Source organism: Trachypithecus francoisi, unplaced genomic scaffold (genome assembly GCF_009764315.1).
Source record: "Trachypithecus francoisi isolate TF-2019V2 unplaced genomic scaffold, Tfra_2.0 Lachesis_group9, whole genome shotgun sequence".
NCBI classification, from domain to species: Eukaryota; Metazoa; Chordata; class Mammalia; order Primates; family Cercopithecidae; genus Trachypithecus; species Trachypithecus francoisi.
Genome location: NW_022681474.1, coordinates 44444749 through 44458920, shown reverse-complemented (window position 1 = coordinate 44458920; position 14172 = coordinate 44444749). Strand labels below are relative to the sequence as shown.

Sequence of the window (14172 nt, the reverse complement as noted above, 5' to 3'; positions counted from 1 at the left end):
CTGATCACTGACCAGCTGTGTGACCCTGGGCATGAGCCTCTGCTAACAATGGTCTGAAAGTCTGAATGTCTGTGTACCCCTGCAATTCACACATTGAAACCCTAGTCCCAATGTAATGGCATTAGGAGGTATGGCCTTTGGGAGGTAATTAGGGCAAGAGGTAATTAGGTCAACAGAATGGAACTTTCATGAATGGGATTAGTGCCTTTATAAGAAGAGGCCAGAGAGCTAGCACACTTTCTTTCCACCATGTAAGGATACAGGAGAAGTCAGCCATCCACATCCAGGAAGAGGGCTCTCACCAGACCCCTGACCATGCTGGCTCCCTGACCTCAGATATCCAGAGTCCAGGGCTGTGAGAAGCGTTTGTTGTTTAAACTACTCAGTGTGTGATAATGTCTTATAGTAGCCTGGACTAAGACACTGCCACCCCATCCTCATCTACCCAAGCTCTTCGGGAACCTGCAGAAGCAGTGGAAAGGGACAGGCACTTGCTGTGTGTCTCACCCCTTGAAGTGTGGGAAAGAATCTCTTTCCTGGGTCCTCATTAACATGGCTACTGGAGCACTTCATTATGTTTTCTGGACACTAATTCTTTGCCTGTTATGTATGTTGCAAATATTTTTCTATTTAAATCCAATTTCATTCTTTTTTTAAGTTTGGCATCTGTTATTAAGATTTTAAAAAATCAAGTCATGTTGGCCAGGAGCGGTGGCTCACACCTGCAATCCCAGCACTTTGGGAGGCTGAGGCAGGTGGATCATGAGGTTAGGAGATGGAGACCATCCTAGCTAACACGGTGAAACCCCCTGTCTACTAAAAATACAAAAAATATTAGCCGGGCGTAATGGTGGGCACCTGTAGTCTCAGCTACTCGGGAGGCTGAGGCAGGAGAATGACGTGAGCCTGGGAGGCAGAGCTTACAGTGAGCCAAAATCGTGCCACTGCACTCCAGCCTGGGTGACAGAGTGAGACTCTGCCTCAAATAAAATAAAATAAAATGAAATGAAATAAAAATCAAGTCATGTTTCTTTTACTTTTTCTTTTCCTTGTTGTGCTTTATTCTTTCTTTTTTTCTTTTTTTCTTTTTTTTTTTTTTTTTTTTTTTTTTTGAGACGGAGTCTCGCTCTGTCGCCCAGGCTGGAGTGCAGTGGCTGGATCTCAGCTCACTGCAAGCTCCGCCTCCCGGGTTCCCGCCATTCTCCTGCCTCAGCCTCCCAAGTAGCTGGGACTACAGGCGCCCGCCAACGCGCCCGGCTATGTTGCCCAGGCTGGAGTACAGTGGTGCAATCTCGGCTCACTGCAAGCTCCACCTCCCAGGTTCACACCATTCTCCTGCCTCAGCCTCCCAAGTAGATGGGACTACAGGAGCCCACCACCACACCCGGCTAATTTTTTTGTATTTTTAGTAGAGGCGGGGTTTCACTGTGTTAGCCAGGATGGTCTCGATCTCCTGACCTCGTGATCCGCCCGCCTCAGCCTCCCAAAGTGCTGGGATTACAGGTGTGAGCCACCGTGCCCAGCCAATGGTGCATCTTTCAATCAAGCACTCTTAGGTTTTATGAAATGCATAGGGGTGCATCTTCCAGGTCACTGAGGGGTAAGATAAGCTGAGGCCCTTAAAGGGCCTAGCACAGGCCTGACAGGCCCTCCATCTGGAGGAGTTCGCCTTCATATTACAGCATGCAGCTGCCTTTACGTCTTGCTCTGCCACCCGACCCATCCTCCTTAGCTTCCAGGGTCCCCTCTGCCCCCCAGCTCCCCACCAAAAGCCCTTAGCTGACTAAGGCTGCAAGTTCTTTCCTTGTGGACACAAATTACTCAAAGCTGACAACTAAGGGCTCCACATATTAATCTTTCTCTACAGCCACAAAAACCATCCTCACCCCCAGGGATGCCCAAGCCTGCCAGGTGCCAAGTGCCGTCGCCACCGGTGACTACGGGTGACTCCATGCCTGCTCACAGCAGTCTCTGCTCTGGCTCCTCTCACTGCCCACCTGGTAAGTTGAGGTTCTGCAGCTTCAGAAAGCACTGGTGTTAAAGACGGGGAGCGGTGGGCCCTGGCAGCCTTTGCAGGTGGAGCTGCGTCACTAAGAACCTCACTGCTGGGCCTGAGGAAGGCAGAAAGGAAACAAGAGCAAGGTGACAGGCTGCGAAGGAACCAGAAGCCCTCGGCAGGTGCTGTGCACGCCGGGTGGACTTCAGGCACTTTGCACATGGCTCACTCAATCCCCACAACCTCCCCTGGAGGGAGCTGGTTTCAGTAAAGCCCGTGCCCATTACAGATGAAGGGTCTGAGCTCCAAGGGGGATGCTGAGACTACACCCCTGAGGAGCTCACTCATCTATGCAGCTGTCTCACCTTTCTGGCTGCTATCTGGAGGCAGAACAGGAGGCTGGGAGCCAGAAAGTGAGGCCCCACCAATGTCAAGGCCACAAACCTGGGTGGGGCACCCACTGCACGGCAGGGCCATACTGGATCTCATGGTTCAGGCAAATGGAACAGAAAGGTCTGGCCCCAGCATCCCTCTCCATGCCCCAAATGCCAGCAGAACACAAGCCGAACTCACACACACACACACACACACACACACACACACACCAAGTCCCATCACAGCTCTCAGAGATCCCTAGCCTTTGTTCCACCGGCTGGCTCAGGAGGGAGCCCTGTGTTTAGCCACACAATCACAATCAGAGAGTCCCAGGCCACAGGCTGTGCCGACAGTTACCAGCAGATCACAGCAATTCTCCGTGGGCTCTTCCTGCACCCACCATGATGCCTCATCTTTACGTCATTCATCTGAAAAGCTTATTAGCATCCCAAGAATCAAGAGTGACCCTTCATTGGAAAAACTGAATTTCTTCCAATATATCCTAAAAAGTAAAAGTACATTTGTAAAGTACACAAGGGTTGATGATCTGAGACTCACAGGAAAGACCTCACTTCCTAAGTCACCCCCCGTTGCTGAGACTCCAGAAAAACTGAGTTTGGCTAGGCAGAGATGTGGCTGGTCCCACAGGCTAGGGCAAGTGATGGAGCACTCAGGAAGAGGCCCAGACTAATTCCAAGGGGATCTGCCAGCAGAGCCAAGAAAGGAAGGAGACGAGCACAACCTGGCTCTTAGATGCCTACACGGTGGCAGAAGCTGCCCCCTTGTTGAAGAAGCATTTTTAATTCTCCCAAAAACTGTTGGGAAAGAGTTGTTATTCTCATTGCATGGGTGACTTTCCAAAGCCACCCCAGTGGAATCAAGATGAAATTGAGTTGCCTGGATCCATCCACCATGCTACAGGCATTTTGAAAGCAGCATCAAGCCCACCCAAGGGTGGACAAATGAGGCCAGTGGCTCACACCTGTAATCCCAGCACTTTGGGAGGCCGAGGTGGGCGGATTACGTGAGGTCAGGAGTTTGAGACCAGCCTGGGCAACATAGTGAAACTCCATCTCTGCTAAAAATACAAAAATCAGCTGGGCTTGGTGGCGTGCACCTTAATCTCAGCTATGAGGAGGCTGAGGCAGGAGAATCACTTGAACCTGGGAGGCAGAGGTTGCAGTGAGCTGAGATCACATCAGTGCACTCCAGCCTGGGCGACAGAGCGAGACTCTGTCTAAGAAAAAAGAAAAATGATCCATGACACTATTTCCTACCGTAGAATCCCTCACAAAATGAGCTAAGGGAGCATCCCTTGGGTGGGAAGTCTGGAAGAGTGTCAGGGTCTGCTTGCCTTCCAAATGCCCCCCTCGAGCTTCAAGGGGTACCTACCTACAGGTGACAGGTGATAGGACATCTCTCTGGAGTCAGGTGGACGGCCCCATGTCACCATAAATCCACTTCTAATGATTTTCTTCTTGTTTGATTTTGGGGCTCCCCTTCAGAAACTGGCAATATCTCATTCACCACCTGCTGCCCTAACTGGTCCCTCAGACCCACACTCAGCCCCACCTTCCCAACTCTCATGGCACAAGAGGCTTCTTACTTCTTGTCTTCCTGGAAATAATTAGTGTCCTCCATAGGGCTCTGGACACCGTCCCTCACCTCTAGACACCTAATTTTCTCTCCTTATACACACGTGATCAAGTATTTCCTCCAGAGAATTGTTCCTTGAATATTTGCATGGTGACAGGAAATGTTTTCTTAACAAAAGAAATGGGGCACTAATGGTAAACAAACATCACTAAGAGACACCAGGGAGGAGATTCTGTCAGTCACCTCCCTAACCCCTTCCTCCCCCCGCCCAGCGCTGTCCTAGAATCACTGTCCCCAGTGTCCAGGAAAGGGGTTGTGAACAACAGCTACAAAGAGCTACGGTCCAGATATCCAGGGCATGTGCTCCACTGACTTTCCAGTGTTCCTGTGCAGCATGGCTCCCTAGATAGTCCAAGGGAATCAACCAAAAAGCTGTTGGAACTAACAAAAAAAGCTGAAGAAGGAGGTTGAGGAAAATCAGCATGCAAAAATCAATGGTGTCCCGAGAACATATTATGACAGCAAGAATAGGGATGGGGTGCAAGGCAGCTTTAAGCAAGAATTGCTCATGGTGTTTAGTGACTTCAGTGTAATGTGCTAAGAATCCCAACAGTGAGGGGTGCACTGCTTGATTGGACAAATCACTTGTACAGTGGGGCAAAGGGGAAATAAAGCATTTATCACTGCCCCTCAGAGAGAAAACATATAGGGAGCAACAAAATCAGACAAAGTGGAGTTAACATCCAAATAACTATTGTTATTGGGATTTCATTATAAAACCTCTACTATGAGCATAAAAAATAAATCTTAAGAGATGAAATACATAATGTAAACAAAATCAACTAAAACCTGATTTACCATCCTTGATTACACCAACAAAATCATGGGGAAGAATATAAAAATAGGCTTATGTTTCTCATCTTCAGTAGATCATGTTTCATTCCTGATAAAGATAATGGGCTTGAATACATTTACAAAAGTAAGTTTTAAAATACCGTATGCTATCTAATATACATTTTCCAAGAGAGTCTCCTAAAACAAAATGGCATCAAAAGGCTGTGGTGGGAGATACAGGCAAATACGCACCAAGTAAATGCAAAGAAAAAAAGGAGCATTGGTCAGGCTAAAATCCAAGTTCAAATCCTAAAACAAGAAATGTAAATTGAATGAGTAGCCAGCGCAGTAGCTCACGCCTATAATCCCAGCACTTTAGGAGGCCCAGGCTGGTGGATTGCTTGAGCCCAGGAGTTTGACAGCAGTCTAGGCAACATGCTGGAACCCTATCTCTACAAAAAACACAAAAATTAGCCGTGCATGGTGGCACATGCCTGTAGTCCCAGCTACTCGGGAGGCTGAGGTGTGAGGATTACTTGAACCTGGGAAGCAGAGGTTGCAGTGAGCTGAGATTGTGTCACTGCACTGCAGCCTGGATGACACAGCAAGATCTTGTCTCAAGAAAAATGAAAAAATATATATATATTTCTTTTTAAAAAATATTTCTTTTTAAAATTTCTTTTTAAAAAAAGAAAAGAAAAAAGAAAAAGAAAATGGAATGAGTGATAAGTAAAAGTGAAAAGGTGGCAGATTTGTCATTACTTATACATATATTATTATATATCAGCCTCTACAACAAATCCCAAAGCACACATATATTCTGATTTCTCTACTTTTAGAGAGGATTTTTGATGTGTAGTGGGGTAGAGGGGTCACAATGCGCAGCACACAGCCTTTCACTCAAAAAAGCAATCCTTTAGCATCTGTGTCCCCAGTCAAACCCCTGTCACAGCACACATGTAAGCACCTTAGCCGCTACTCACCCAGGCACACTCCAACTCTGCCCCAGGCCTTGTTCTCGATGCTGGGATAGAAACTGAACAATGCAAGCAATATCCATGGTCTCATGGCACTTTCAGGCTAATGGAGGAGACGGACTGTAAACAAGCAAACAGATACGTGGAGCAAGAGGAGGAAGAAGAAGAAAGGGAGAAGTGGAGGAGAAAAGAAAGGAGGAGAGGAAGAAGAAAAGGGAGAAGAGAGGGAGGAGAAAAATGAGAAGAAAAAAAGGGAGAGGAGGAGAAAAAGGAGAAGAAGAAAGAGGGGAGAAAGTAAGAGAAAGAGGAGAGGAGGAGGAGGAGCAAAAGAAGGAGAAGAAGGAGAGGAACAAGAAGAAGAAAGAGAAGGAGAAGGAAGAGGAGGAAGAGATAAATTCTTAGAGACAGAAAGCAGATCAGTGGTGGCCAGGGCCTGAGCAGAGGAGGGGATAGGAAATGACCATTCATGGCTATGGGGTTTGTTTTTGAAGTGAGAAAAATGTTCTGGAACTAGACAGTGGTGATAGCTGGACAACATTCTGAATGTACTAAATGTCACTGGATTACACACTTTAAATGGCTAAAATGGTAAATTTCATGTTATGTGTATTTTACCATAATTTTTCAAAGACACTTGCAGACATGCTAAGTGCTAGGAAGAAAAGTAGGCAGGTATTCAAAGAGAGAGATTGGGATGCGGCTCATTGAGAGTGGGTGGCCAGTGAAGAACTCTGCATTCAACCGAGAGATGAATAATGACCCAGAAGAGCCTCATGAGGATCTGGGGAAACAGCATTCCACGCAGTGGGATGCACATGGTGGAAATTAGCTTGAAGAGGTGGGCAGGTGCCAGCAAAGACCTGTGCCTTTCATGAGTGCCATGAAAGCCACCGAGGCAGGGGGACAAGTGAGCTAACTCGTGTGTCCAACGGTCTGCGGCTGCTGTGGGAAGGAAATATAGGGATGAGCTTGAGGCAGGGACTGCACTGAGATCAAGGCCACCATGGGAATGCTGGCAGGCAGGTGCAGGGCTCCGTGCAGGGGTCTAAGCAGGGCTGGCATGCAAGGTCGGGACTTCCATGCCTGGGACGAGGACACATGGAGGCCAGGAGAACCCAAGCCCAGCAGGCAAGGTTGCTGTGGTTACCAGATGGGCCCAGGAAACAGGGAAGCCAGATGCCCAGTGAGAAGGACTGTGTCACACACCTCCCATGAGGGCAGTGGGAGTGACTTGATGCTGAGGAATAAAGAGGATGCTAAAGAGGGTGAGCCCTTTAGGCCCCAGGTCAGGACTGTATCTGGGAGCACATCATGAGCCCAGCTGTGGAGAACGGAGGCAGTGGAGGCTGGAGCCCCACTGGGCTCAGAGCACTCCACTGGCTGGAATGAGGGCAAGCCAGGGAGCAGGCATAGGAAAGCTGGCTGCCTGGTAGGAAACCCAAAGGAAAGAAGCAGCTTCCTGAGTGTGCAGACTTGGTTCACAAACAGGAGAGTGGGAAGAGTAGGAGGGAAAGATGTCTGGCTCCCAGGCAAAAGCATCCAGAAGGATGAGGAGGCGGCCACAGAGGAACCAATTTAACAGTGGCAGAAACTGTCAATCAAGATAAAACTGACAGGGCCAGGCACAGTGGCTCGTGCCTGTAATTTCAGCATTTTGGGAGGCCCAGGAGGGTGGATCACCTGAGATCAAGGATTTAAGACCAGCCTGGCCAACATGATGAAATCATGTGTCTACTAAAGGCAAAAATTAGCTGGGTGTGGTTGTGGGCACCTGTAATCCCAGCTACTTGGGAGACTGAGACAGGAGAATCTCTTGAACCTGGGAGGCAGAGGTAGCAGTGAGCCAAGATCGCACCACTGCACTCCAGCCTGGGCAACAGAGCAAGACTCCGTCTAAACAAAAAAAAAAAAAAGATAGAACTGACAGGTCCAAACAGGGAAGCTTCCTTGGTCAGTAATGTGGACATGTGTCCTGAGTCATGTGTCCCCAGGTCACATCCAGCTCTGGCCCCAAGAACCTAGGATGACTGAGTAAGCAGAGAGGAGTCCACAGGATTGTGAAATTCATAATTCCTAACACAGGGTGTGCGTTCCTGCAGTAGCCACGCAGAATGAGGAGAGGATGAGATTGCACAGGTCGTGGCCATGCTAGAGGGGTTTGACTTAAGTCTGGCTGGGACATAATGTGATAATATGCCTTCTCTGAGTCTTAATGTACTCAACATACTGGACAACAAACTTTGTCAGAAATGCAATAGAGCAATAAACATGATGTTAGATTTTTAAAAACCTACCAAGCTGAGGGGTCCACACCATCCACAACAGTATAGAACATCAGAGGGTTCTTGCCAAAGCATATAGTGAAAACAGAAAAGAAATGCCATGTGCTCAGAGGAGTGACATGTCCAGCCACGCCCTCGTCTCGTCTCCTTCCTACTTTTCACAGTCCACCTCTCAGTCCCAGCTTACTTCTGTGGGTTCCAAATGTGGATCCCAGAATCAAGAAAACCTCCTAGGTTCTGTAAACGAGAATGATGCACATCACCAGCGTTTACTGGCGCCCTTACCAGGCACAACTCCGGGGCTGTGAGGTCCTCGGGCACAAGGCACACCTTGTCCTGCCTGCCTGTCTGTAGGGCCACGGGGAGTGTTACTTGAGCCCAATGGATGGCAAAGCCAGGCTTGCCAGGAGCGAGGAACATTCCCAGAAAAGAGGGGAGAAGGGAGGCTTTAGAGCACTGGGGACGATGGCCCAGAGGAGGCCCGGTGTCACTCTAGGCTGACCAGGACTCAGCCAGGTTGTGCTCAGGGATCCCAAGGGGCCGGCAAACAGCTCAGCAGGGCCACAGCAGGTGCTTCCTTCAGAACAAATGTGTGGGGAGGGGACCAGGAAAGAGGGTGCCTGTGAGTGAGACAAGAATAGCACTGGGTGGTCACAGGAGCATGGAAAACCCAAACAACAGCGAAACCAAGAACAAGACAAAGAAACAACAAGAGAGCAGAAAACCGAACGGAAGAGAGCAAAAACGGCTGAAATCCCACTCAGGGTGACTTGTCCATGGCTCTTCTGGGCAAACCCAAGGAAGGGAGAAAGGAGACAGTAACCCAAAGGGTTCCCTGAAATCTCCTCCTCTTCCAGAACACCTAATAATTGTTCCATCCCCTAATTAACGAAACGCCCATAAAATTAGAAACCCAGACTCTGCTGGGCGTGAGCAGCATGAGCATTCTCATGCATTCTCATGAGCACGCCCGCACTTCTCTTTCAAATGTGTACTTTCGCTTCTCACTAACAGTTTCTTGCCCTTCCTATCATTCTGACTCATTCCTGAGTTCTTTCTCAAGACAGTGTCAAGAGCCCGGACATCAGCTGGGGATTGGGGTCTCACAAGCATCCGGAAAACCTTCTGAGTCCTCCGGCAACATCAAGGGAAGGAAGAGAAGATTCCTCTGTGGAGCCCGTCCCCACACACTTCCCGCCCTGGGACACGGCACGGCTGCTTTGCACCAAGCCTCACCCTTGGCACTCGAGTCGGCTGTGTTCCCTATGATCCATCTACCCACTGTCTCCAGGACAAGCACTGTCCCATTCACAGAAGTCAGCACATAGTAATGCTGGATAAGTGAATGAATTAGTGAATGAGTGAACAAGTGAATGTGTACACAGCTCATTTGTTTAATTGGAGTCCCGAGATTGGAAGTGAATGAATGGAAAAAAAATCAGTCACCAGACCCCAGGTCCAAGTCATGAGATGTAGCAGCTGGGTGACCTTGGATGTAGCGCATCACTTCTCTGAGCCTCACCTTCCTTAACTGAAATGAAATCAGGGAGCTTGCCCTGCCACCCTGCAGGGATATGGGAGCAGCAAGGGCTAGGCAGGCACCCAGTCAATGTAAAGCTCACAGACTGTTACCACCCTTCATCACAACCCCAGGACATGAAGCAGATCTTGTACATCCTGGACCCTGCAGCTGAAAGCTCTTCAGGCTCCTGGGCGGGGCCAGCCCCCAGGCTCCGCAGTGGCATGCCCAGACAGTTCTAGAAGGCAGGACCAAAGCAGACAGCCGGGATCCGAGTGGGATCCTGACCTGGGATACACACATTCCTCAGCGTGCTTCCCTGCTTTTCCATTCTTTATAAATCAGAAAATTAATTACCAGAAAAAGGATCTTCTGCACCAGAAACTCAGATGAGTTTAATGTATAATTTATACATGAAAATGTAGATGTCAATGTGTGACAAATCTCTGTACAAATATTTTTGCAGTTAAAATTTTAGGCATCTGTCTCCCTCCCAGAAGAGTCATCATGCAGGCAACGCAAGTCCCCAGGGCTCAGGCCGGGTGGGGCTGGCAAGGTGGCTTGTCATTCCACCAGTTAGTGATGCAGCTGCCAGCGCAGCCCAGCCTGGAAGGCCCCAGCCTTGGCACCAGCCACCTGCAGCCAAGTCACAGCTCTGACCCAACCTCCCCGGCAGGGTCCTGCTGTGTCTTTAACACCGTGTGCCAGCTCTGTGCTGGGCCCAGGGGAGGAAGACAGAGTGGAGTAAGGCCTCACACGCCAGTGCCTTTGAGCCTATTGGAGAGCAGGCAAGCAGATGAGGAATGACAATGACAGGGTGGCAAGTGCCAGGGCAGGGTGGGTCCTACATGCCAGGCAGCTACAGAGGAGCAAGTACTGCCCTATGCAAGAGCATCCGTGAATATTCCAGGGCAGGGGGCCAGTCCTGATGGAGTCTGTCAGGTGGACGAAGGCAGGACATTCCCAACACTAAGAGCCACTCACGTGAAAGACCAGAGACAAGCGCAAGCATGTCCAGATGGTGCGAGCATGGCCTGTGGTACCTGGTGGGGAATGGCCAGCAGTGAGTCTGGCATTGAGAGGAGCCAGATCACCAAGGGAGCTGTGTGCTCAGCCCTGAAACAGGACTTTGTCCTGGATTGAAAACTTCAAAAGGCGAAGCCTTGCAAACTGTAAAGTGCATGCAGCATCCACAGAAACTACCATCCCCAGCAGGATTGAGTCCTGTGCCAAGCCAAGCCTCAGTGGCCTGCCAGTTTCTGGCCCAGGGGTCCCAAATGACTTCCTTCACCCCCAGGTGTACCAGTCCATAGGATTGACTGGGACAAGACTTTGCATACAAAACTCTTGAAATGTAGGCTAGGCCCTTGCTTCTCATCTGCAGTTGCCACGACCATTTGGGGATGGTCATTCACTGTGTAGGATGTTCCCTGACGCCCTCTCTCCAGACGCCCAGTGGGACTCCAGGGACATCCCACAGCATCCTCCAGCCGGAGGACCTGGAGGGAGAGGCACAGTCCACAGATGGGGCCCTAGCTGAGAACTGGTTTGCCATGCCTGCCAAGGAGAGAGGAACTGCATGTCTATACCACACCCTGGCCCAGAACCAATGGCAAGGATCACAAATATGCCCTCATTCACCCTACCATTGCCAACCACGTCTGAGCACAATCTGAAGTCTCAGTGGTGTCTTCCCAGAACTCGGGCCTTCCACAACAAGACAAAGCAAGTCCCAACTCCCCCACCCCAATAAGGGCCCCTGGGCAGCCTCCGCAGCAGCCTCGAAGCCCTAAGTTGCTGGCCAAAAGACAAAAGCACAGGCTCATGGGACCTGATGCCCACAGGACAAGGGTTTCAAGCCCCCAGGCCTCATCACCCCAGTGCCCATCTTGAAGAAGGGCACAGCCTGGCCCTGCTAATTTTTCTACCTCCTGGGGGACTGGTGGCCCATCCCTCCATGACTCCCAGCCACGTACCTCGCTTGGTCTTCGTAGGCCTGAGACCCTTGTCCTGGGCCAGGGACTCCCAAGTCTCCCGCTCCTTCCAGCGCCTCAGCTGCTCCTCCCGCATCTTGTAGAAGAGGATGTGCTTCTGCACATCACTGAGCTCGGCGAGGAGCTCAGGGTCGATGTACATGTCGTGCAGGATCTGCTGCAGCATGATGCCACCTGGGATGCACTCACCAGAAGGGCAGCCGGCCAGGGAAGCAGGGCCAGGCGGAAGGCCCCAGGGGCTGCTCTGCACTACAGGCTCCTCAATCCGAGGCCACTCTTGGTGCCCCTTCTCTGTGCAGCAGTGTCAGTTGGCCTCAGCTTGCAGCCAGCGACAAACTCATCTCCTCTACCCAGGACAGCAAAAGAGGCCAGGCAACAGGACCCAAAGGGGCAGCTGGGACTCTGCAAGGGGGAGCACCCACCAGGAGCAATCTAGTCCTTCTGCTGGGTCACCAAGCATGGCATCCCAGCAGAGCCCATGTCTTGGCCTCACCTAGGGTTCTGGGACAATGGGGAGGGCCCAAGCCTCCAGCTCAGCCAGGAAATGCCCAGTCCGAGCCGTGCCTGAGCTGGTAGGTGTCAAGTGATCTGTTAGTGGAAGGTAACAATGACACCAGCTGTATCAATGACACTGCCCCGGCCAGCTGGGAACCGATCTCTCCTCTGCAGATAAGAGGAGGAGAAGGAGGCACATTTGCCTACTAAATTCCATGTCTTTTCAGCCAATTTCAAACAGAGACCAGAGGAGCCTGCCAGGAGCTGCTGGGCCCTTCAGCCCTCTCAGTCCCTCTCTCTGCGGGTTCCTTCGCTGCCAACTTTCTTCCTTTCCAGAACATTTGGCATTCTGAGGTGATGCGTTTAAAACTCTGCCTTGAGGGAGGAAAGATTTTTCCTCCTATCTGTGTTATAGCCAAGAAAGAAAACAAAATGGAATCAGTAGAGACAACTGGAGGGGATTTTATCACGGAATTCCAGGACAGAAAGGAAGCAGACATCCTTTCCCTTTGGCCTATAATGAGATCCTGCAGCCATGCGTGCGCTGACAGATAAACTCTCCAGGGGCCAATTTTAATGGTTGTTGTTAATCTTCTTGTTTGTTGCAGATGTCTGGAGTTGACCAAAAAGAAAGAAGATGAAACTGGCTCTTCTCTGTGCCTTGATCAGAAGCACACTGGAAGGGCGGGATGTTGACTTCTGCTGGGAGGACTTCTGCTGGGAGGGAAACCACCCTCTCTTTGGTGTTTGAAGGTGAGTAGAAGCTGCTGTTGCTGAGATCTTTAGGGTGAAAGCTCACCCTAAATATGTGCTCAGAGCTAATCACAGATGCCCTTTTATTGGGACAAGGATATTGAAACTCAGAGAAAGTAAGTGACTTGCCTATGACTTCCTAATGGACAAGTCACCGTATTGGGACTCCCCTATTTTGAAATTTGACATCCACCAGCAACTATGAATCTGTTGATGGTTTGAAAACATACCCCAACCAGGGGAAAACAAACGAACCAACAGGATTTGGCACTGTGGCTTGGATTGGTGACCTTCCTGTCCCCTTCCTTACCCATGAGGGTGGAAGGTGGATCAGGTACCCAGGAGTGATGGAAGAGGGGTGGAGAGTTGGCACTCTTCCCCCTCTGCAAGGTTAACACAACAGGAAGAAGGACTAAGCAGGTTCAGATGAGCTGTAAGCCCACAGGGTCAAAGCTCCTGCTCAGCTGGGCAATGTCCAGGTCACAGGAGTAGAGTCAGGCGCCCCACCGCTCTCCACCCAGGTCCAGCTGGCTGGTCCCAGTGTGACCCAGACCTTCCTAGAGCCGCCACAGGACTCGCCTGTCCCCTGCAGAGCTGTGGTCCTGAACTCCCATCCGCCCTCCTCTCCCACCTCAGGGCTTGCACCCACTCCCCCACCGGGAGTCCTGGCTCCCTTCAGTTTCTGACACGGCGGGTCTTCCCCAGCCTCCGCCCAGCTATTATCTTTCTCGCTCTCGCCGTGGCTGGCGGGGGACCCCCAAGTCCAGAGAGGAGACAAGGGGAGGAAGGCTCCCGGGGTCTGGGCTCCTGCGGGCAGCTTCTTTCTGTCTTTCCCGGGCCGCAAGATGCCTACCACCACAAGAGGGCACGGGGCAGGGACAACGCTGTAGGGAGCAGCAGGAAGGGGCCGGCTGGAGGCGGGCGAGAATGGTGATGGTGCCACCCTGGAGGACCCTGGGGAGGGTGAGGCGGCCGGACTAGAATGACCCCAGCTAGCGCCCATTTTGTGCAACAGAGGGGACCTCGCTGGGGGCGGGGTGATTCCTGGCACTCCCAGGTCAGTGGGGCAGGAGGCCAAGAGACACCGAATCGCGGAGACGTGAGCGTGACCGGGCCGCGGATGGCAGCCCGGGAGTGGCCGGGGTGCGGTTTCTGGAAAGACCAGCTTCGGCGCCCGCGCGCCTGTCAATTCTCCTGGGCGGGGGCGGCGCTCGGCCCGGCCTGGGGCGCCCCCTGGCGGCCGCACGGGGAGGCACTCGGCTTCGCAACCCGAGTGTGTGGGGCCTGGGTGCGGGAGGACCCCAGAGGACCCCAGGAGCAGGGGTCGCGCCGAAGAGCAAGAGTCCGCGGC

At 51.3% G+C, this 14172-nt stretch overlaps 1 protein-coding gene across 4 annotated transcripts in view; it reads right to left on the bottom strand.

Annotated features, from left to right (window-relative positions):
• The window catches only part of SH2D4B (SH2 domain containing 4B), a 116354-nt gene extending 103156 nt beyond the window's left edge, over positions 1-13198 (bottom strand). For 2 of the 4 annotated variants that reach the window (XM_033209287.1, XM_033209289.1), the window contains exon 1: positions 3764-4664. In XM_033209287.1, the coding sequence (XP_033065178.1) occupies positions 3764-3824 (61 nt within the window). In that variant the 5' untranslated portion in view covers positions 3825-4664. Of the gene's footprint in view, positions 1-3763; positions 4665-11555 lie in introns of those variants that run through there. The other 2 variants (XM_033209290.1, XM_033209288.1) reach the window with 2 other exon arrangements.
• Between the last annotated feature and the right edge of the window lie 974 nt (positions 13199-14172).